At 39.9% G+C, this 24,593-nt stretch overlaps 1 protein-coding gene across 1 annotated transcript in view; it reads left to right on the top strand.

Moving 5' to 3' along the window:
* PAPSS1 (3'-phosphoadenosine 5'-phosphosulfate synthase 1) overlaps positions 1 to 24,593 on the top strand; it is a 317,638-nt gene that overhangs the window by 136,240 nt on the left and 156,805 nt on the right. Inside the window, exon 5 of the mRNA XM_053703522.1 lies at positions 19,167 to 19,285. Within this exon, the coding sequence (XP_053559497.1) occupies positions 19,167 to 19,285 (119 nt within the window). The remainder of the gene's footprint in view (positions 1 to 19,166; positions 19,286 to 24,593) is intronic.

Genomic DNA, 24,593 nt, shown 5'->3' with positions numbered 1-24,593 from the left:
TGAGGGACTTTAACGGATATTTGTGGCTTATTTAAGGGTTATTAACCTACATGGCTAGTTTAAGAAACACTCTGTGGTGTTTCTTTTAGGCCCCATAACATCAAGTGAGGTGGGAGGGGCCTAGTTAACTTTACCTCAGAAGCATCCAGCTACTTCTCCAGAGGTTCCTGCTGTATTTGAGGGCTGTAAAGAGTTTTTTTTCCCCCCACAAATCGTTCCTAAAGGGCAGGTAGGCGCCACAGCAGAGCTGTGGCAAGGTGCTGAACGTTATTTTACCGGTTTTGACGTTTTTTCAATCCGGTTTTTACATTAAGGGGTTAATTTTAATTTGCATAGTGGTACAAAGTTACTAAGGCTTTATGATGCTACTGTAAAAATTTTGTTTTGTTTACTGCTTTTTTACACTGTTTTGCAGAGTTTGTGCAGCTTTTTTTCTCTTAAAGGCACAGTACCGTTTTTGTTTAAAGTGTTATTTACTTTGATTAAAGTGTTTTCCAAGCTTGCTTGTTACATTACTAGCCTGTTTAACATGTCTGACACCAAGGAAAATCCTTGTTCAATGTGTTTACAAGCCATTGTGGAACCCCCTCTTAGAATGTGTCCCACTTGCACTGATATGTCTATAAATTATAAAGAGCATATTTTAGCACTTAAATATATTGCAATAGATGATTCTCAGTTAGAAGGAAATGAGGGTTTAGCATCTAGCTCTCCCCAAGTGTCACAACCAGTAACGCCCGCACAAGTGATGCCAAGTACCTCTAGTGCGTCTAATTCATTTACTTTACAAGACATGTCCATAGTTATGAATAAAACCCTCACAGAGGTTTTCTCTAAACTGCCTGGTTTACAAGGAAAGCATGACAGCTCTGGGTTAAGAACAAATGCTGAGCCGTCTGACGCTGTAGTAGCCGTATCCGATATACCCTCACAATGTTCTGAAGTAGGGTAAGGGATTTGTTATCTGAGGGAGAGATTTCTGATTCAGGAAAGACGCTCCCTCAGACCGATTCTGATATGACGGCCTTTAAATTTAAGCTTGAACACCTCTGCTTATTGCTCAAGGAGGTATTAGCTACTCTAGACGATTGTGACCCTATAGTGGTCCCAGAGAAATTGTGTAAAATGGACAGATACTTAGAGGTTCCTGTTTACACTGATGTTTTTCCAGTCCCTAAGAGGATTGTGACTATTGTTACTAAGGAGTGGGATAGACCAGGTATTCCGTTCGCTCCCCCTCCTGTTTTTAAGAAAATGTTTCCCATATCTGACACCATACAGGACTCGTAGCAGACTGTTCCTAAGGTGGAGGGAGCTATTTCTACTCTTGCTTAGCGTACAACTATTCCTATCGAAGACAGTTGTGCTTTCAAAGATCCTATGGATAAAAAATTAGAGGGTCTCCTAAAGAAAATTTTTGTTCATCAAGGTTTTCTTCTCCAACCTATTGCATGCATTGTTCCTGTAACTACTGCAGCTGCTTTCTGGTTTGAGGCTCTAGAAGAGGCTCTCCAGGTGGAGACTCCATTAGAGGATATTATGGATAGAATTAAGGCCCTTAAGTTGGCTAATTCTTTCATTACAGATGCCGCTTTCCAAATGGCTAAATTAGCGGCAAAGAATTCAGGTTTTGCCATTTTAGCACGCAGGGTCTGCTGATTTGTCATCAAAATCTAAATTGTTGAACATCCCTTTCAAAGGAAAGACCCTATTCGGGCCTGCACTGAAAGAAATTATTTCAGACATCACTGGAGGGAAAGGCCATGCCCTCCCTCAGGATAAAACAAATAAGATGAGGACCAAACAAAATTAATTTTCGTTCCTTTTGGAACTTCAAGGGTGGTCCCGCTTCAGCTTCCCCTGCAGCAAAGCAAGAGGGGAATTCTGTCCAATCCAAGTCAGTCTGGAGACCTAACCAGGCTTGGAACAAAGGTAAATAGGCCAAGATGCCTGCTGCTGCCTCTAAGACAGCATGAAGGGGTAGCCCCCGATCTGGGACCGGATTTAGTAGGGGGCTAACTCTCTTCGCTCAGGCTTGGGCAAGAGATGTTCACGATTCCTGGACTTTAGAAATTGTGTCCCAAGGATATCTTCTGGACTTCAGACTCCCCCCCCCCAAGGGAGAGATTTCACATTTCTCAATTGTCTGCAAACCAGACAAAGAGAGAGGCGTTCTTACGCTGTGTAGAAGACCATCTTTCAAGATGGAGACTATTCGGACTATTCTTCCTCTGATCCAGGAGGGTCAGTATATGACTACCGTGGATTTAAAGGATGCGTATCTTCACATCCCTATTCACAGAGATCATCATCAGCTAGGGTCCCTTTTGGCGGTTCTAAGACCGCTGGGTATGGCAGTGGCGCCTTATCTAGACGACATCTTGATTCAGGCATCGACTTCCCAGCTAGCCAAGTCTCACACGGACATCGTGTTGGCTTTTCTGAGATCTCACGGGTGGAAGGTGAACATAAAAAAAAGAGTTCTCTCGTCCCTCTCACAAGAGTTTCCTTCCTAGGGACTCTGATAGACTCGGTAGAAATGAAAATATTTCTGACGGAGGTCAGAAAATCAAAACTTTTAATCACTTGCCGAGCTCTTCATTCCATTCCTCGGCCATCAGTGGCTCAGTGTATGTAGGTAATCGGACTCATGGTAGCAGCAATGGACATAGTCCCTTATGCCCACCTACAGACCACTGCAACTATGCATGCTCAAACAGTGGAATGGGGATTATGCAGATTTATCTCCTCAACTGCATCTGGACCAAGAGACCAGAGATTCTTTTCTCTGGTGGTTGTCTCAGGACCACCTGTCTCAGGGAATGTGTTTCCGCAGGCCAGAGTGGCTCATAGTAACGACAGATGCCAGCCTGCTAGGCTGGGGTGCAGTCTGGAAATCCCTGAAAGCACAGGGCTTTTGGTCTCGGGAGGAATCTCTCCTCTTGATAAACATTCTAGAACTGAGAGCGATATTCAATGCGCTTCAGGCGTGGCCTCAGCTAGCTGCGGCCAAATTCATCAGATTTCAGTCGGACAACATCACGACTGTAGCCTATAGCAATTATCAAGGAGGAACACGGAGTTCTTTAGCGATGATGGAGGTAACCAAAATAATCCGATGGGCGGAGCATCACTCTTGCCATCTCTCAGCAATCCATATCCCAGGGGTAGAGAACTGGGAGGCGGATTTCCTAAGTCGTCAGACTTTTCATCCGGGGGAGTGGGAGCTCCATCCGGAGGTATTTGCCCAGCTGACTCAGCTGTGGGGCACACCAGAATTGGATCTGATGGCGTCCCGACAGAACGCCAAACTTCCTTGTTACGGGTCCAGGTCCCGGGATCCCCAGGCGGTACTGATAGATGCTCTAGCAGTGCCCTGGACCTTCTAATCCAAGGTCCATTCAAGCATCCAAATCTAATTTCTCTGCGTCTGACTGCTTGGAGATTGAATGCCTGATTCTATCAAAGCGTGGTTTCTCTGAGTCGGTCATTGATACCCTGATTCAGGCTAGAAAGCCTGTCACCAGGAAAATCTATCATAAGATTTGGCGCAAATATCTTTGTTGGTGTGAATCCAAGGGTTTCTCATGGAGTAAGATTAGGATTCCTAGAATTTTGTCCTTTCTCCAAGAAGGATTGGAGAAGGGATTATCAGCTAGTTCCTTAAAGGGACAAATATCTGCTTTGTCTATTCTTTTACACAAACGTCTGGCAGATGTCCCAGACGTTCAAGCGTTTAGTCAGGCCTTGGTCAGGATCAAGCCTGTATTTAAACCTGTTGCTCCGCCATGGAGCCTAAACTTGGTTCTTAAAGTTCTTCAAGGGGTTCCGTTTGAACCTATGCATTCCATAGATATTAAGCTTCTATCTTGGAAAGTTGTGTTTTTAGTAGCTATCTCTTCGGCTCGAAGAGTTTCTGAGTTATCTGCTTTACAGTGTGACTCACCTTATCTTGTTTTCCATGCAGATAAGGTGGTTTTACGTACCAAACCTGGATTTCTTCCTAAGGTTGTTTCTAATAGGAATATCAATCGGGAAATTGTTGTTCCTTCGCTGTGTCCTAATCCTTCTTCAAAGAAGGAATGTCTGTTGCAGAATCTTGATGTGGTTCGTGCTTTAAAGTTCTACTTACAAGCAACCAAAGATTTCCGTCAAACATCTTCATTGTTTGTTGTCTATTCTGGTAAGCGGAGAGGTCAAAAGGCTACGGCTACCTCTCTTTCTTTTTGGCCGAAAAGCATCATCCGTATGGCTTATGAGACTGCTGGCCAGCAGCCTCCTGAAAGAATTACAGCTCATTCCACTAGAGCAGTGGCTTCCACATGGGCTTTTAAAAATGAGGCTTCTGTTGAACAGATTTGTAAGGCGGCGACTTGGTCTTCGTTTCATACTTTTTCCAAATTTTTCCAAATTCGATACTTTTGCTTCTTCGGAGGCTATTTTTGGGAGAAATTTTCTACAAGCAGTGGTGCCTTCCTTTTAAGGTACCTGTCTTGTCCCTCCCTTCATCCGTGTCCTAAAGCTTTGGTATTGGTATCCCACAAGTATGGATGAATCCGTGGACTCGATACATCTTACAAGAGAAAACAGAATTTATGCTTACCTGATAAATTTCTTTCTCTTGTGATGTATCGAGTCCACGGCCCGCCCTGCCTATTTAAGACAGGTAGTATATTTTTATTTAAAAAAAAAAAAACTTCAGTCACCACTGCACCCTATAGTTTCTCCTTTTTCTTTCTAGCCTTCGGTCGAATGACTGGGGGGTGGAGCTAAGGGAGGAGCTTTATAGACAGCTCTGCTGTGGGTGCTCTCTCTGCCACTTCCTGTTGGGAAGGAGAATATCCCACAAGTATGGATGAATCCATGGACTCGATACATCACAAGAGAAAGAAATTTATCAGGTGGGCATAAATTCAGTTTTTTCTAAATCCTAAGCTTTTGGCTATTCCTTACAAGGGAAAAACCTTGTTTCGGGCCGGGTTTGGCAGAAATTATTTCCGATATCATGGGTGGTAAAAGATCTTTTCTGCCTCAAGATAAGAAGAACAAATCGAAAGGACGTCAGAGTAATTTCCATTCCTTTTGTAAATTCAGAGGCAAGTCTTCCCCCTCCTCTACAAAGCAGGAAGCCCAGTCAGTCTTGGAACAAGGGGAAGCAATCTAAGAAACTAACAGCTAAATCTTAGTCGGCATGAAGGGTTTGCCCCCGATCTCAATCATGGGAACAAGATGTCCCAAACCCGTGGGCCATGAGCATTGCACCCCAGGGTTACAAGTTGCAATTCAAGACCTTTCCTCCCAGGGGCAGATTTCACCTCTCAAGATTATCTGTAGACCAGATAAAAAAGAGAGGCGTTCTTGAAATGTGTACAGGATCTTTCCCTCCTGGGAGTGATGGTTCCAGTCCCAATACAGGAACAGGGTTTAGGGTTTTATTCCAACCTGTTCGTGGTGCCCAAAAAAGAGGGTACTTTCAGGCCTATTCTAGATCTAAAGTTCCTCAACAAATTTCTCAGAATGCCGTCCTTCAAAATGGAGACTATCCGTTCCATTCTTCCTCTGGTTCAGGAGGGTCAGTTCATGACGACCATAGACCTAAAGGATGCGTACCTGCATGTTCCCATTCACAGGGATCATCATAAATTTCTGAGACATCTGGACAAATACTTTCAATTTGTTGCGCTTCCATTTGGCCTCGCCACAGCTCCCAGAATTTTCTCAAAGGTCCTGGGAGCTGTGTTGGCGGTAATTCGGTCACAGGGAATTGCAGTGGCACCTTATCTGGTTCAAGTGCCTTCTTTTCTACTAGCAAAATCTCACACGGAGATCTTGTTGTCTTTTATTTGTTCCCATGGATGGAAGATGAATTTGGAAAAAGGTTCCCTTGTTCCGGCTACAAGGGTGGTGGTTAGGAACCATTATAGATTCGCTATCAATGAAAATATTTCTGACGGAGGTCAGAAGAGCCATGATTCATTCCTCTTGCCTATCTCTACAGTCTGCTGTATGGCCATCAGAGGCCCAATGTATGGAGGTAATTGGTTTGATGGTGGCTTCCGTGGACATAGTTCCCTTTGCTCGATTCCATTTGAGAACTCTGCAGTTATGCATGCTCAGTCAATTGAACAGGGATTATGTAGTCCTTTTTTAGAGGATAGTTCTGGATCAATTGACAAGAGATTCTTTGCCGTGGTGGCTGTCTCAAGAACATCTGTCCCAGGGGACATGCTTTCTGAGATGCTCATGGGTGATTGTGACCACGGACGCCAGCCTGATGAGCTGGGGAGCAGTCTGGAACTCGTTGAAAGCGCACGGACTTTGGCCTCAAGAGGAATCTGCTCTCCCCACACATTGGAGTTGAGAGCGATCTTCAATGCCTTGATGGCTTGGCCTCAACTGGCTTTAGCCCGGTTTATCAGGTTCCAGTCAGACAACATAACCTCAGTGGCTTACATCAACCACCAAGGGGGAACTCGGAGTTCCTTAGCCATGAAGGAGGTGGCGCGAATCATTCAGTTGGCGGAGGCTCACAATTGCTGTCTATCTGCCATCCACATTCCAGGAGTGGACAATTGGGAGGCGGATTTCCTGAGCAGACAGACTTTCCATCTCGGGGAGTGGGAACTCCATCCGGAAGTGTTCTCCAGGTTAACAACCAAATAGGGGTTACCGGAATTGGATCTGATGGCTTCTCGTCAGAATGACAAGCTCCTAAAGTATGGTTCAAGGTCAAGAGATCCTCTGGCTTTTCTGATAGATGCTCTGGCAGTTCCTTGGAACTTCAGGTTGGCATATCTGTTTCCTCCGTTTGCTTTCCTTCTAAAAGTCATTGCTCGGATCAAGCAGGAGAGAGCGTCAGTGATTCTAATAACTCCTGCGTGGCCTTGCAGGATCTGGTATGCAAATCTAGTGGAAATGTCATCTCTATCACCGTGGAAACTCCCTCTGAGGAAGGACCTTCTACTTCTTGGCCCTTTCTGTATCCAAATCTCGTTTCTCTGAAGCTGACTTCTTGGAGATTGAATGCTTGCTTTTAGCTAAGTGTGGTTTTTCCGAGTCGGTCATTGAGACCATGATGCAGGCTTGTAAGCCTGTCATTAGAAAGATTTACCATAAGATATGGCGTAAATATCTTTATTGGTGTGAGTCTAAGGGATACTCTTGGAGTAGGGTCAGGATTCCAAGAATTTTGTCCTTTCTCCGGGAAGGCCTGGAGAAGTGTTTGTCTGTCAGTACCCTGAAGGGTCAGATCTCTGCACTATCTATTTTGTTGCACAAGCGTCTGGCGGACGTGCCAGATGTGCAATCCTTTTGTCAGGCCTGTGTTTAAATCCGTTGCTCCACCTTGGAGTCTTAACCTTGAACTTAAAGTTTTGCAACAGGTTCCATTTGAGCCAATGCATTCCATAGATATTAAGTTATTATCTTTGAAGGTTTTGTTTCTTACTGCTATCTCTTCTGCTTGAAAAGTTTCGGAACTCTCAGCTTTGCAGTGCGATTCACCTTATCTCATATTTCATGCAAATAAGGCAGTTCTTCGTACCAAGTTTGGTTTTCTTCCTAAGGTTGTTTCGGGAAATTGTTGCTCCTTCTCTTTGTCCTAATCCCTATTCTCATAAGGAACGTTTGTTGCACAACCTTGATGTTGTGCGTGCTCTTAAATTCTATTTGCAGGCCACTAAGGATTTTGCTTACCTGATAAATTTATTTCTTTCCGGATATGGGGAGTCCACGGCCCTGCCCATTATTTAAGACAGTTATTTTTATCTAAACCTCAGGCACCTCTACATCTTGTGTTATTTCCTTTCTCCTTTTCCTTCGGTCGAATGACTGGGGATTGTGGGAAGGGAAGTGATACTTAAAGGGACAGTATACACTCATTTTCATATAACTGCATGTAAAAGACACTACTATAAAGAATAAGATGCACAGATACTGATACAAAAATCCAGTATAAAACTGTTTAAAAACTTACTTAGAAGCTCTCAGTTTAGCTCTGTTGAAAGGGCAGTTGGAAAGCCCACTGCAAGTGGGAAATAAGACACCCCCCCTCCCCCTTCTTTTGCATATGAAAAGACCCTTTACACAAACAGGAGGAAGCTGGAGAGGGTAGCTGACGGTATTCTCATAAAACTTTGGGGCTTGGATAGGAGTCTGAACATCAGAGCAATGTTATTTAAAAATAAGCAAAACTACATTTAAAAAAAAACCAAAAAAACTTTATGGGCTATATAAATAGATTATTATTCATATTATAGGTTATTTGTAGAGCGCCAACAGATTCCGCAGCGCTATAAACAAAGGGGGAGTACAACAAAACAATTATAGGGATCAAATGGGTAGAGGGCCCTGCCAAGAGTTGCACTATTGTAGTCAGCTCTTAAGAAGGTGATCTACAAACAGCTGGACTCTTAGGCTTACATGCTAAGGGGGTTCAGGGGATAGCAATGGAGTAGTAGAACTGGTATAAAGTAAGGTTAGCATAGGTTGTATGTATCCCTGAACAGTAGAGTATTTTGGGAGCGCTTGAAGTTTTCAAAACTAGGAGAGAGTCTTGTGGGACGAGGCAGAGAGTTCCACAAGATGGGAGCCAGTCTGGAGAAGTCCTGTAAACGGGAGTGCCATGAGGTAACCAGAGAGGAGGAAAGTAGGAGGTCATGAGCAGAGCGAAGGGGACGGGAGGGAGAGTATCTGGAGACATGGTCTGAGATATAGGGGGGTGCAGTGCAGTTGAGGGCTTTGTATGTCAGAGTGAGAATTTTGTGTTTGATCCTAGAGGCAAAAGGAAGCCAGTGAAGGGATTGGCAGAGAGGAAAATTTAATTTTTCAGCAAACTACACATGCATACAGCTGGCGAGAGAAATCACTGAGACCAGCTTGTTAAAAATGGAACTCTCCTGTTCAGCCAAGGGAACTGCCCTGTCACTTTACCACTTTCTGAAACTGTGTTTTATTTTACAATGGAGAAAGTACCAAGTGCAATGTAAGTTGTAAAAGATACACATAAATATACAAAGTATTATCCTAATTTGTTAAAGTAACATAAAAACTTTCAAAAGATAATCAGAATTTTTAAATTTGGATCTAAATCTAAATGTATTAAAATATAAAAAGAAAGTGCAAAGCATAAATGTAATAATACTGAAAGGACCCAATCTGAAGTGTAAAGTAATATAAAATACAAAGCACAACATGTAAGTGTAAAATAACTCTCATATCATGCAGTGCTATATTGTGCTTGTCTATCCTTTATATAATGAAATGAGAGATCTCGCAGTGCTGGAGAGTTCCATCCTTTTTTTCTTTTGAGCATTCAGTGAGCTCCGCTTCTGTGAAGTCGGCACTACAATTTCTTTCAGCCGGAGAATACTTTGATTATCAAGCCCACAGTGAGAGTGAGAATAGCACTAGAATCTACATAATGAATCCATTGTCTGGTTTTGTTTGTCTTCATCAGCAACTTGAAATCACAGAAAAATAAGGTTCATATTATAATCTCAGCAATCTCAAAGGAGAGTTAAAGGGAAATGAAACACATTTTGTTTTTTCTTTTGTGATTCACAAAAAACACTGAATGTATTCTTTGTTGAAGAGATACCTAGGTAGGTAGTGTGCACATGTCTGGAGCACTACATGACAGGAAATAGTGCTGCCATATAGTGCACTTGCTAATGTATAACATTTTCTTGCACAACTGCTGCCATAAAGTGTTCCAGACACGTGCATGCTCCTAAAGTCAGCCTATTTGCTTTTTAACAAAATAAATCCAAAAGAATGAAGTACATTTGCTAATGAAAGCAAATTGGAAAGTATGTTTAAGGTTTTACACTCTGAATAATAAAATTAACATTTTTGAGGTTTATGCCCCTTTTAACCCCTTAACGACCGACGACGTATGCCATACATCCTCAAAAAAACCCAGTTAAGGCATACGTTGTTGGTTAAACTGAGCACTGGAAGCGATCAAAATCGCTTCCAGCTGCTCTAACAGTATTGAAGGGATCCTGCAATACTGTTCCTGAGTGCCGGGACCGGATTGATCACTCCCCCATGAGTGATCACTTCCGGTTTTGCTCCACGTGGAGCCCGGCAGTGTAGCAGAGCATCGGAAGCGATCGGACACGCTTTTGATGCTCTGCTTGTGTGCTAAGTGCCTCGGTGGGTCGAGGCACTTAGTTAGTAATAAAAAAAAATAATAATAAAAAAATATATATATATTAATAATTAAATTAAAAGCCCTATATTGCCTCCCCCCCCTCCCCCACCAGGCATCCAAGATGGCGATGCCCAGTGCATCATGGGGCCTCTGGGGGTGTCCCTAGCCTGCCTCATCATAGGGGCAAGCTAGGGTTACCCAATCTGAGGCCCCCCACCAAAAAAAATCATAATAAAATATCCCATTTCTCTGATCAAGTCAATATTTGTAAATATTGACTCTGATCAGTGTGGATCTCCCTCCCTCTCCTCACTTGCGATTTTGTTGGAGAGAGAGAGACCTGTGTTTAGCATAGAGAGATTTATTTCTTTTATTTGTTAAAAAATTAGAAAACCAAGGCTCTTTTCAGAGCCATTAACCCTTAGCTTGCCAGTGATCACTATAAATCACTGGCAGTAGCATAGCTTCACTTTTTTGCTGTCTGTGCATTTTTTTAGGGGTTAATTTTATTGTTGTATTGTTTTTTTAAAAACCCAAAGGCTCTATTCAGAGCCATTTAGTTAATTTAATTTTCAGAGCCATTAACCCCTAGCTTGCCAGTGATCGCTATAAATCGCTGGCAGTAGCATAGCTGTACTTTTTTGCTGTCTGTGCATTTTTATAGGGGTTAATTTTTTTTGTTGTAATTTTTTAAAAACCCAAAGGCTCTTTTCAGAGCCATTTAGTTAATTAATTTAAATTTAAATTTTTTTAGTAATTTTTTTTCTGTGACAGATACAAAAATGTCACAGAAAAGATATAGTGCTGAGGAGGCGTATGCCATCCTTGCGTCAGAGTCAGATGCCTCTATGTCTGACTCAGACCCCAATATTGACCCTGCCATATGCTCAGATACATCACTAGATGCAGTCTCAACTGATAGTGATGTATCTGTGGCTGCCAGCCCCCCTGCCTTGCTGCCATTGCTGCTGAAGAGTGGGTAACGCCTCTTCTCCAGAGGCCAGATATCCCACCCTTCACAGCAAATCCTGGCATAAATATAGATGTGGCAGGTTTTAGCCCCCAACAGTTTCTGGAGGTGTTTCTGGGCGATGATGTATTGGGGAACATTGTCGCCCAAACTAATTTATATGCCCATCAGTTCCGTGCTGCAAAGCCTGGAACATATTTAGCAAAGCAGCAATGGGCCCCCATCAATGTGCCAGAATTAAAAAAATTCTGGGCATTGACTATGCTGATGGGCATCATAAAGAAACCCTCCGTTCGCTCCTACTGGAGCAGTAGCCCCATCTGCTCTACCCCCATTTTCTCCCAGACTATGTTGAGGAAGAGGTATGAAATGATTCTGCATTTCATGCACTTCAGCCTGTGCCCCTCTAGGGAGCATCACCAATTTGACAGGCTGTATAAAATCCGCCCCCTGATTACCCACTTTTCTGCCAGGTTTGCAGAGGCTTATACACCTGGAAGGAATATATGCGTTGATGAATCCCTAATGAAGTATAAGGGAAGGCTGGGATTCAAGCAGTATATTCCTTCCAAGCGCTCCAGATATGGGGTAAAGGTGTATAAGCTCTGTGAGAGCGAGACTGGGCATACTCAGGCCTTCCGGGTGTATGAGGGAAAGGATAGCCACCTTGACCCTCCAGGTTGCCCAGAACATATGGGAACCACTGGCAAGATTGTCTGGGACCTGATATTACCCCTAATGAACAAAGGGTATCACTTGTACTTGGATAATTTTTATACAAGTGTCCTTTTGTTCAAGCTACTGTATTGCTTTGATACAGTAGCTTGTGGTACAATTAAAGAACCGCGCAGGTTTCCCAGGACAACTTGTACGCACCCGGCTACGAAGGGGGGAGACCTCAGCTCTGCGCCAAGAGGAGCTGTTGGCACTTAAGTACAGAGACAAGAAGGATGTATACCTTCTTACCACCATCCACACAGAGAGGACGGTGGCGGTTTCTGTACGTGGCAGAACTGAGATCATAAGGAAGCCAGTGTGCATCAAGTCTTATAACCGGCATATGGGTGGGGTTGATCTGGCTGATCAGCTGCTGCAGCCCTACCTAATTATGCGGAAGACAAGGGCCTGGTACAAAAAGGTTGCAATTTACCTAATGCAGATTGCAACCCACAACGCTTTTTTGTTGTTCAAAAAAGCAAACCCCAGAGTTAAAAAGACTTTTTTACAGTTTCAGCTCCAGATCATTTCGGGATTTTGTACCATGATGCACCTGCTCCCCGGGCGGTGATGGGAGAGAGCAGAGTTGGGGCTACCCATTTTATTTTTAAAATCCCCCCTACTGCCGCAAAGCAGAAACCACAAAAAAAATGCAGAGTCTGTACCAAGAGGGGGAAGAGAAGGGACACCATATATCACTGTCCTGATTGCCCTGGACAGCCTGCACTCTGCATTGGGGACTGCTTCAAGCGGTACCATACAATGGTCAATTTTAAAAAAAATAAATACATTTGCTGTTATTTATTTATTTATTTTTTTGGTTATGTTTACTGTTAGATGTTTTGTTGTTGGTTTTTTTTTACTTCTACTGTGCCAGATTTTTACATTTCACTACTCTACTTTTCTAAAATTGGGCCTGTTTTTTTTTTAACCAAAACCCCTGTCAAATTTATGCATGGGGGACATAGGTGTTCTCAGGGTGCCTTGCAGAAAACAACCTGAAGTATGTTTTTGTAATAACTTACAACAGTCTCTCCTAAATCATAGTCAAAAAGCAATGTGTCTGTAAAAATGAAAATTTAAAAATTACCACCATACACTTTCTCCAATTTTTTGGGCTAAAACGGTTGCTTCAAAGGCATCAAAGCACACCATATACAATATCTTGGGGTGTCAACATTTAAAAAATATACACTTTCATGGCAATAAATAAAAGTGGGGTATGCGATAGGCCCCCAAACTAAAGATAGGCCTATCAGAAGAAATACTCTCAATTTCAACTCAAATTACAAGTCATACAATTGTAACTAAACCTTCCCAAAATCCTGACAAACCTATGCATGGGGGGCATAGGTGTACTCAAGAGGTCTTGCAAAAAACAACCTGTGGTTTTTGCAATAACTTACAACAGTCTCTCCTAAATCATAGTCTAAAAGTAATGTGTGTGTAAAAATGAAAATTGAAAAATTTCCACCATACACTTTCTCCAATTTTTTGGGCTAAAACGGTTGCATCAAAGTCATCAAAGCACTCCATATATAATACCTTGGGGTGTCAACTTTTCAAATATATGCACAGTCATGGAAAACAAATAAATTGGGGTATGTTAAAAGACCCCCAAAAAAGACGATAGGCAAAGAAAATATGTTAAATGTGAAAAAAATATCACAAACTCATGTCAGACATTTGGCATTGCACCCCCCAAGCAAGCCAACAAACCTATGCATAGGTGGTATCACTGTACTCAGGAGATGTTGGTGACCACATATTGGGGTCTTCTTTGGTAGTAACACATAACAGGAGCTGTGAATCCATGTCTAAAGTACAATGTATGTGAAAAATAAAACAAAAAAATGAATGCCCAATAGTTTAACAAAGACTGGTGGTTGAATTAGTGCATGGAAAGTGTTAAAATACCAGCATTTGAAATACCCTAGGATGTCTACTTTTCAAAAATATATAGTTTGATGGGGGTAAATTACATTGGCCGGCTTCAGAAATGTCTTAACTAGGGCATGGGTGCATGGGATGTGAAAATTTCAAGTTGAAAAACTGGAATGCGCTTCCTAAAAATAAGGCCTTTTAGCCCCCAGAGAACCCGACACACCTATACATGGGTGGTATCACTGTACTCAGGAGATGTTGTTGAACACATATTTAGGTGTTTTTTTGGCAGTAACACATAACAGGAACTGAGAATCCATGCCTAAAGTACTATTTGTGTAAAAAATAACACACAACAATGATTACGCAAAAGTTTGACAAAGACTGGTGTTTAAGTGCATGGAAAGTGTTAAAATACCAGAATTTGAGATACCCTAGGGTGTCTACTTCTCAAAAATATATGGTTTGATGGGGGTAAATTTAATTGGCCAGCTTCAGAAATGTCCCAAATAGGACATGGGTGCATGATGACAGATGTGAAAATTCCAAGTAAAAAAACTGGAATGCGCTTCCTAAAAATAAGGCGTTTAAGCCCCCAGAGAACCCAACACACCTATACATGGGTGGTATCACTGTACGCAGGAGATGTTGTTGAACACATATTGAGGTGTTTTTTGGCAGTAACACATAACAGGAACTGAGAATCCATGCCTAAAGTACAATGTGTGTAAAAAATAACACACAACAATGATTATGCAAAAGTTTGACAAAGACTGGTGGTTAAATAAGTGCATGGAAAGTGTTAAAATACCAGAATTTAAGATACCCTAGGGTGTCTACTTCTCAAAAATATATGGTTTGATGGGGGTAAATTTAATTGGCCAGCTTCAGAAATGTCCCAAATAGGACATGGGTGCATGATGACAGATGTGAAAATTCCAAGTAAAAAAACTGGAATGCGCTTCCTAAAAATAAGGCCTTTTAGCCCCCTGAGAAACCGACACACCTATACATGGGTGGTATCACTGTACCCAGGAGATGCTGCTGAAGACATATTAGGGTGTTATTTGGCAGTAACACATAACAGGAACTGAGAATCCATGCCTAAAGTACTATTTGTGTAAAAAATAACACACAACAATGATTACGCAAAAGTTTGACAAAGACTGGTGTTTAAGTGCATGGAAAGTGTTAAAATACCAGAATTTGAGATACCCTAGGGTGTCTACTTCTCAAAAATATATGGTTTGATGGGGGTAAATTTAATTGGCCAGCTTCAGAAATGTCCCAAATAGGACATGGGTGCATGATGACAGATGTGAAAATTCCAAGTAAAAAAACTGGAATGCGCTTCCTAAAAATAAGGCGTTTAAGCCCCCAGAGAACCCAACACACCTATACATGGGTGGTATCACTGTACGCAGGAGATGTTGTTGAACACATATTGAGGTGTTTTTTGGCAGTAACACATAACAGGAACTGAGAATCCATGCCTAAAGTACAATGTGTGTAAAAAATAACACACAACAATGATTATGCAAAAGTTTGACAAAGACTGGTGGTTAAATAAGTGCATGGAAAGTGTTAAAATACCAGAATTTAAGATACCCTAGGGTGTCTACTTCTCAAAAATATATGGTTTGATGGGGGTAAATTTAATTGGCCAGCTTCAGAAATGTCCCAAATAGGACATGGGTGCATGATGACAGATGTGAAAATTCCAAGTAAAAAAACTGGAATGCGCTTCCTAAAAATAAGGCCTTTTAGCCCCCTGAGAAACCGACACACCTATACATGGGTGGTATCACTGTACCCAGGAGATGCTGCTGAAGACATATTAGGGTGTTATTTGGCAGTAACCCTTAAAATTGTCAGTAAATGTATTCTTAAATTGCTATTTTGTCAAAAAATCAAATTATTTTTTTCCCCCCCAAACTTTGGTATAGATTAGTGGTAAAATTGTTGCATGAAAAAAAGTCAAAATACCCCAAGTTTAATACCTTAGGTTATCTTCTTTTAAAAAAATATATACATTTGAAGGGTTATTCAGGGATTCCTGACAGATATTGGTGTTACAATGTAACTATCGCTAATTTTGAAAAAAAAAAAATGGTTTTGAAACAGCAAAGTGCTACTTGTACTTATTGCTCTATAACTTGCAAAAAAGCAAAGAACATGTAAACATTGGGTATTTCTAAACTCAAGACAAAATTTAGAAACTATTAGCATTGGTATTTTATGGTGGTTGTAGATGTGTAAGAGATTTTGAGGGGCAAAGTTAGAAAAAGTGCGTTTTTTTTCCATTTTTTCCTCATATTTTATAATTTTTTTTATAGTAAATTATAAGATATGAAAATAATGGTATCTTTAGAAAGTCCATTTAATGGCGAGAAAAACGGTATATAATATGTTTGGGTACAGTAAATGAGTAAGAGGAAAATTACAGTTAAACACAAACATCACAGAAATGCAAAAATAGCCTTGGTCCCAGATGTCAACAAATTGAAAAGTGGTCTGGTCACTAAGGGGTTAAAGAACATAAAGTGCAAAAAAAAAAAAAAAAATAGAAATACTTTAATATGTTGGAGAATTTTATTATTGCACTATTGCTTTAACCTCTGCAGGTGGCTTAAACGCATATTTAATGTTGATTTCAGAGGAGCAATGCATTAGTGGGAGCTAGATGAACACATCTGGTGAGCCAATGACAAGAGGCATATGTGTGTAGCCACCAATCAGTAACTAGCTCCCAGTAGAATATACAACAACTGTTGTGACACCTAGGTGTCCAACCCTAGGGGGCACTATAATATGACCAAAGTATTGAAAAAAGTGAATGCATCTATCTCATATAGAACAATCTGTGAGTATAGTGTAGCTATAATAGGTAAGTTGTCACAATATAACCTATATAGGTGATAATCATATACATAAATCACAGAGAAATACAACCAGATAATTGTAGTCACCAATCATAAGCACCAATTGTAAGTATAAATCTTAGCTGAGCCTTTATGAAGGCTTATGGCACAAATTCAAATGATCAAGATTGTCCTGATGTATTCATCATTAGTTGTAGCTCATCTGTGTATGACAATCCAATAGTGGCCAGTGCAAGTCAATTCAGATGTATATGGGCAGCTCCTCTCATGGATATACAGCAAAACAACAGGAATCTGTGAAAAGGATCACAAAGAGAGGGGGCGCCTCATAGTGCAACACTGCGAAGATAATAATAATACAGATCTTGTACTAAAATGATACTCACAAGGGGAGCAGCACCATTGTGCTAATTGACACCAGCTGGGGAATCACAGTGACCCAGCTACACTGATCCTGCAATAAAATGTTGGTATCCAGGTAGTATGGTAGATAAGACAGGCTCAGGCTTCCATATGGTACAACATATTTATTAAAATGGTTTGTAAAAACAAAAGGGTGTTAAGACTTCACCCAAATAGATTAAAAACCATTGTTGTAACAGATTGCAACGCGTTTCTCAGCCCAACTGGCTGTTTCCTCAGGACTGAGAATCTGTTACAACAATTGTTTTTAATCTATTTGGGTGAAGTCTTTAACACCCTGAGCCTGTCTTATCTACCATACCACCTGGATACCCTGGATACCAGCATACTATTGCAGGATCAGTGTAGCTGGGTCACTGTGATTCCCCAGCCGGCGTCAATTAGCACATTGGTTGCTGCTCCCCTTGTGAGTATCATTTCAGTACAAGATCTGTTTTATTATTATCTTCGCAGTGTTGCACTAGGAGGCGCTCTCTCTTTTTGTGATACTCCAAATTGATTGCGGTACCTTGCATTCAATCTTCAGTTTACAACAGACATCGAATGAAGAGGAGCCTCCTCCTGCTGCATGATAAAAATACAATAAAATAGCACTTAGTCTGAACTTCAAATGAGTAGTAGATTTTTTTTTCTTTTCTTACAAAGTTCAGTTATGTCTATTTCCACTCCTCCTGTATCATGTGACATCAATCAGCCATTAACAAATGCATATACAGGCGTACCTAGTTTTATTGCTCCTTGCTTTATTGTGCTTCGTAGATATTACTTTTTTTTACAATTTGAAGGTTTGTTGCAACCCTTTATCGAGGAAGTCTATCCGCACCATTTTTCCAACATATATACACAAACACATAAATACACATATATATATATATATACACACACCCCACCAGCAAAAAATTACTCACTGAAGGCTCAGATGATGGTTAGCATTTTTTAGCAAGAAAATATTTTTTAGTTAAGATATGTACATTGCTATTGCACACTTCATAAACTACCGTAGAGTGTAAAAATAACTTTTATATGCACTGGGAAACAAAATAAAATAGTGAGACTCACATTATTGCTATATTTGCTTCGGTCTGGAACCGAACCCGCAATATCGCGGAGGTACGCCTGTACATATATTCTGTTAATTCTACATCTTGCACATGCTCAGTAAGAGCTGGAGGCTCAAAACGTCTAAATATAAAAAGACTGTGCATATTTTGTTAATAGACGTGAATTGTAAAGTTGTTTAAAATTGCATGCTCTATCTGAATCCTGAAAGTTTAATTTTGACTTGAGTATCCCTTAAACAATAGCATGATGAGTAGTATTCATGCTACTGTAGTTGTGCTCCACAATTTAATATTGCTTTAAAAACATGTAAATATTATAGTAGAGCATATTTTTCTATAGATATCAGCATTGATATATTTAGTCTAAAATAAACTTCTAATATTATTTTGGTTTATCTGTGTCATTATTCTATTACAAGTACTGATATTTTCTAGAATTATTTTTTAATTTTGAAATCTAAAAGTGTCCATTGCTCTGTTTTCACCTTAAAGGGACAGTCAAGTCCAAAAAAAAAAACTTTCATGATTTAGATAGGTAATGTGATTATAAACAACTTTCCAATTTACTTTTATCACCAATTTTGCTTTGTTCTCTTGGTATTCTTAGTTGAAAGCTAAACCTAGTAGTTTCATATGCTAATTTCTTAAACCTTGAAGGCCGCCTCTGCATTTATCAGTTTTTCACCACTAGAGGGCGTTAGTTCATGTTTTTCATATAGATAACATTGAGCTCATGCACGTGAATTTACCGAGGAGTGAGCACTGATTGGCTAAAATGCAAATCTGTCAAAAGAAGTGAAATAAGGGGGCAGTCTGTAGAGGCTTAGATATAAGGTAATTACAGAGGTAAAACGTGTATTATTGTATCTGTGTTGGTTATGTAAAACTAAGGAATGGGTAATTAAGGGATTATCTATCTTTTAAAACAACAAATTCTGGTGTTGACTGTCCCTTTAATCTGAGAAACAGAGCAAGTTTTTGTACTTGTCCAGGAATTTTTTTTGACACAAGTTTATTTGTGACAGATGAGCTTCTGTTTCTCTTAATTTCACCTTACTCATAAAACTTTGCAGGTTTCACTGGGATTGATGCCGAATATGAGAAGCCTGAAGCACCTGAATTAGTCCTGAAAACCGATTCCTGTGATGTAAACGATTGCATTCAACAAGTGGTGGAACTTTTGCAAGAAAGGGTAAGCAAATAGCCCTGATGACTCATCTAAAGTGACACTAATGAAACAATTATACTGTGCTTAGAATCATCAGATATGTATAAAGTTGTGCAGTTCTTCACTTCTCCACTTTCATTGCAGTCCAGTGTATAGCCACAATTAAAGGGACATTAAAGATGTTTTGAAATACACAGCAGTGCATTTCATATTTTATAACAAATGTTTTGCAATATCCAAGTGTTTATTTTCAAAGCTATCTTAAGCACAAGGCCAGTGCTTTCTTCAAATGCTGCTGGTTAAGTCACATCGTATGGGTTTTCATAACTGAAACAGATTTCATGAGCCAGACTGTTTTTTTAAGATCAATCTCTTCCTTCATATTGACGTTTATCTAAAGATTTTCCAGAAATACTGTAGCCCTAATGGTGTTATGGGAAAACCATGTAGGTTTACCTAACAAAATTCCTTTGGCATTTGCAGTGAAGATCTTATGGGAGTTTTGCAAATATTCCTCCTCTAATTGCTTTGCTTTCTCAGGTGATCATCAGTCATGAAGTTTGGCATGTAAGTAGATTTTAAAGAGTGGTGCAGCAGTGTTTGCTGAATTTTATGTGCATCATCTCAGTATTAAAAAAAAAAGGAAACTACCAAATTTTTAATATTTGAGATGACTGAGTGTGTCCACAAAATTGCCAAATTGTAAAGAAATTTGTTCACGCAATTCAAAGTTCCAAAAAGCTGAAAAACAAGGTTCAACAGCCCAGTAAACTATTGCTTTATGTATATACACTATGTAGCCAAAGTATGAGGACGCCTGACCATCACACTTATATGAGCTTGATGGATGTCCCTTTCCAAAATCATGGACACTAATATGGAGTTGACCCCCTTTTTATGGCTATATCAGCCAGGGCTGCCACTAGAGATTTACTGAACCAGTAGTCGGGGTCCCCGCCGCCGCTTATATTTTGACCATTGGTAAATGGTGACATAATTGGGAAACCAACACACAGAATCAATTAAAGGGACATAGAGCCCCATAAACAACTTTCTAATTATTTTTTATTAAGTGTGCTTCATTCTCTTGGTATCCTTTGTTGAAGGAGCAACAATGCACAACTGGGAGCTAGCTGAACAGGTGAGCCAATAACAAGAGACATATGTATGCAGCCTCCAATTAGCAGCTCACTTGCAGTAGTGCATTGCTACTCCTGAGCCCACCTAAGTATTCTCTTCAACAAAGGATACCAATAGAACCAAGCAAATTAGAAAGTTGTTTAAAATAGCATGATCTATCTGAATCAATAAAGTTTAATTTTGACCCAAATTATACTGACCACTAGGCCTTTTTTTGGTCAGGGAGTAATGTGAATTTTTTTTTATGGCATTTCCAAAATAATTTTTCACACACAGACACATACAGTTATACATTAAACTTATTTATTACTGCAATATACATACCCCCCCCCTCCCCACACACCAAAGAAAACCCCAAATGATTTCTTGAAACAATACTTCTCCAAACACAATACTGAGTGCTGAAAGCCAACATAACTAAAGGAAATAGCTAGCTGCATAAAAGAGAGGTTCAGAGTTACCCCTACATTGTAACAAGCTCTATGGGAAGCCTGTTATTATACCCCCTAGAATTTAACTTTTTGGGCAAAATCTCTCATTATATACCTGTACAATACTTCTAAATTAACTGTTAGCTCCTTACAAATATAGCTACAAAAAAGTGCTGCCCCCTCCCAATTGGCTGCCCTAGGCAAGTGCCTTGTTTGTTATGGGGCTACAAAAAACCAATTACATGTCAGATAATATGATACAACACATTTACAAAAAGTGCTCTTGCCGTGTGTATCAAACAAAATAAATACCACTGAAAGCAGCATCAACCTAAAACAAGAACCATTTCTCTCACCCTAAGGCAGTCACTCATCCCTAAGCTTAAAGGGACAGTCTACTTAAATGTCATTGTTTAAAAAGATAGATAATTTATACCATGTTAATATTCAAAACACATATTAGTAATAATTTATTCTAAAATGATTAAGCCACCCAATATGGAATTACTGGATGTTAGAAATTGCAATAATTCCTTCTAAATAAAAAATGTTACTTCTCTAAATCTATTTTTATCCTCATCACCCATCCTAAGGTTTAACAAAGACATAAAAAACAGGAGCAAAACTGCTCAGATATTAATGTCTACAATCACTGCTCATGTCTCATCTATAAACCTTTCAAATGCCAGGCCAGTATCAGTATGCTCAGACACTTGGGCTGCAGCATGCAGATATAACTACATTTCTTTTAATAAACATAGCAGTGGAATAATCAGGCTTACAATAGGAAAAAACGAGCCTAAGAAAGTTTTATTAAAAAATAATCCACAATTGCCAATGGGTATGGGTCCAGGATTTTTAAGCTTATACAAATAATATTTGAATAGTTTATTTTCATAATTCCATGTAAAGAGCAAATATTTTGCAATCTGCTGAAGTCAAGAGCATAATTTTTAACCTCTTTACCGCTAGCTAAACAATTCACAAAAGGGGCCCACATTTTTTCTTTCATGATTCAGATGGAGAATACAATTTTAAACAGCTTCCCAATTTACTTCTATTATCTAATTTGCTTAAATTCTTTAGATATCCTTTTTTGAAGAAATAGCAATGCACACTTGTCAGCCAATCATACGATACATCTATGTGTAGCCACCAATCAGCAGCTACTGAGCCTATCTAGATATGCTTTTCAGCGAAGGAGATCAAGAGAATTAAGAAAATTAGATAATAGAAGTAAATTAGAAAGTTGTTCAAAATTGCTGCTCTATCTGAATCATGAAATAAACTTTTTGGGTTTCATGTCCCTTTAATATGTGTTTTTAGCAGGACAGTTATCTATCACACAATTCACGATACACATTATATAATGTGTGACAGACAGTGACTGTGAGAAATGCCAGAAAAATAAATAAATATTTTAGCAGCGGTACTTCCAGGGGACAGTGCAGCATTTTTTTTTAAAAGTATAGTATGTATGTACTATGTTGTAGTATATGCATTATGCATGGAAAACATGCTGCAGCCCACCTCTTATGTTCCCTGAGTCCTTCTGGACATTGAACCTTTTAAAAAAATCTTTCACCTCCAATGCAGGCTAGCCTAGGAAACTGCTTAAAAATAATTTATTACATAAAAGTACTACTCTTACAATGGACTTAGCAGGTAAAGGTTGTTAGTTATAACTTATTATTCTTAGAAATTATTTATAACAATAAGTAATAACTTACAACCTTTATCTAAGGCTAAGTCCCTTGTAAAGTAGTACTGTGTGTGCCAGGGGCTAGTGTAGTATAGTCCCTCGTTGTGTGGCTCTTTACTCTCTTTCCTTTTAGTATACCTGGCTGTGATGGTCTTCCAGATGATTCCCCTGCAGCCCTGCTCTCAGTCAGGCTCAGATCGTCACTACGCTTCCCACCCTAAGTACTGCTCCAGACAGTGTGGTCATTAGCTCCCTATATCATATGTGCCTTATAGCCGGTCCAGGAAGTTCCCGCCCTACTAATTTGTCCCGCCCCCTTCTCTCTGCCCCTGACCAATGACATCAAATAAACACAGTCTTACCCTTCATCTTCATGAAGTCAGCAGTGATCCCTGTTTGATAGCTGTAGAGGGTAGCTTCTTTGGGACTGAGCCGTCCGCCCCTGACCAATGACATCAAACACACACAGTCCTGGGCAGTCTTACCCTACATCTTCATGAAGTCAGCAGTGATCCCTGTTTGATAGCTGTAGAGGGTAGCTTCTTTGAGACTGGTCCGTCCCGCCCGTTATGTGCTATGCGCTTCAGCACTTGAGCTGTTGTAACTGCTAGATGCCTTAACCTCAAAATGATAACAAAACTGACTGGATGAGATCTAGTAGAGCAGAGATTTCACAAACAGACATATATATATATATATATATATATATATATATATACATACACACACATATATATGTATATATGTGTATATATATATATATATATATATATATGTGTGTGTATATATATATATATATATATATATATATATATATATAAAATGTTCTTTCCTAAGATATAGTGAGTCCACAACATCATCATTTATTGTTGCACTGTCAAACTGTTAAGTATCACTTCCCTTTCCACCAACCCCAGTCATTCTCTTTGCCTTGGTGCATGAAGGAGGTGAAGTTTTGGTGTCTGAAGAAAATTGGATTTCTTTACTTCAGAAAGCCGGAGTAGGTTTACTCTGATCTTTCTCTTTCGAGTCTGGGTCTAGCCGTACTCCACGTTAATCTCTTCAGTAGGGTAGTGGTGGCTTTTATGCAGTTAGGTGAAGTTGGCTTCACTGTGTTTTCCTAACAGGTTGCTGCCCTTGTATAGAAAGCCAGAGTAGGTTTACTCTGTTCTTTCTTTTTTCGCAGGTCTCTGTAAGGAGTGACTATCTTTCATACCGGGTGAGTTGTCCTCCTGCCGGACAGCTACATGTGCAGGTAACTGCCTTTTTTGTCTTCTGGGGTAGGAGGCTGGCACTGAAGGGGTAACCTGTAAATGTGCAACTACGTGGGACAAAATATCCTGCATAAAGAGTTAATTATGGCAGTGAGCAGGCTTTCTGAGATGTGATGTGGAGACAGGGGTTAACTTCCTTTATGAAAAGAAAGGAGTTAACCCATTTCTTTGGCTCAGAGTTTGTATGCAACGTATAACTTCAGATAATTCTGAAATCAATGTACTTGCAATTGGTTCTATTGTAAAAATGTTTTTTGTTTTTTGGGCACTTTAATTGTAAAATAGGATCTCTAAGATTATTTGAACTACTTGCAGGAAACTGCTTCATTTTGCTTATCTTCATTTCCGGCTGGAAGCTCACGCTGAGAGTAGTTAAGCAGCTTCTCAGGCCGGTTATGTAACCTATGTGTTCCGCTCTTTACAAGCATTATGGAGCGGTTGTGCCTGCTTCTATGCAGAGTTCCTGGCATCCGATCGCTGAAAGGAGGAAGGTAGGTACCTCAGTCAGAGACTGAGGTGTAGTGTGTGTGCCTTATCTTTACATATTGTTTAAAGCGGTTTGTTTTATAGCAATTTTACCGTGTTTTTTAAAGGGACAGTACTTTATTAAAAGATTTTTTTTTTCTTTTTTTTTTTTCTCAAGCATAATGGATCAGGATCCTGTTCCTATGGACAGGTGTATCCTTTGTTTAGATAGTCAAGTTGTGCCGCCCTTGCAATTTTGTTCCTCATGCATAGAGAGGACATTAAAAAATAAAGATAAACTTTTTGTCTCTGAGTCAACT

This window comes from Bombina bombina, chromosome 2, assembly GCF_027579735.1.
Source record: "Bombina bombina isolate aBomBom1 chromosome 2, aBomBom1.pri, whole genome shotgun sequence".
Classification (NCBI taxonomy): domain Eukaryota; kingdom Metazoa; phylum Chordata; class Amphibia; order Anura; family Bombinatoridae; genus Bombina; species Bombina bombina.
This window is presented reverse-complemented; position numbering and strand designations above follow the sequence as displayed.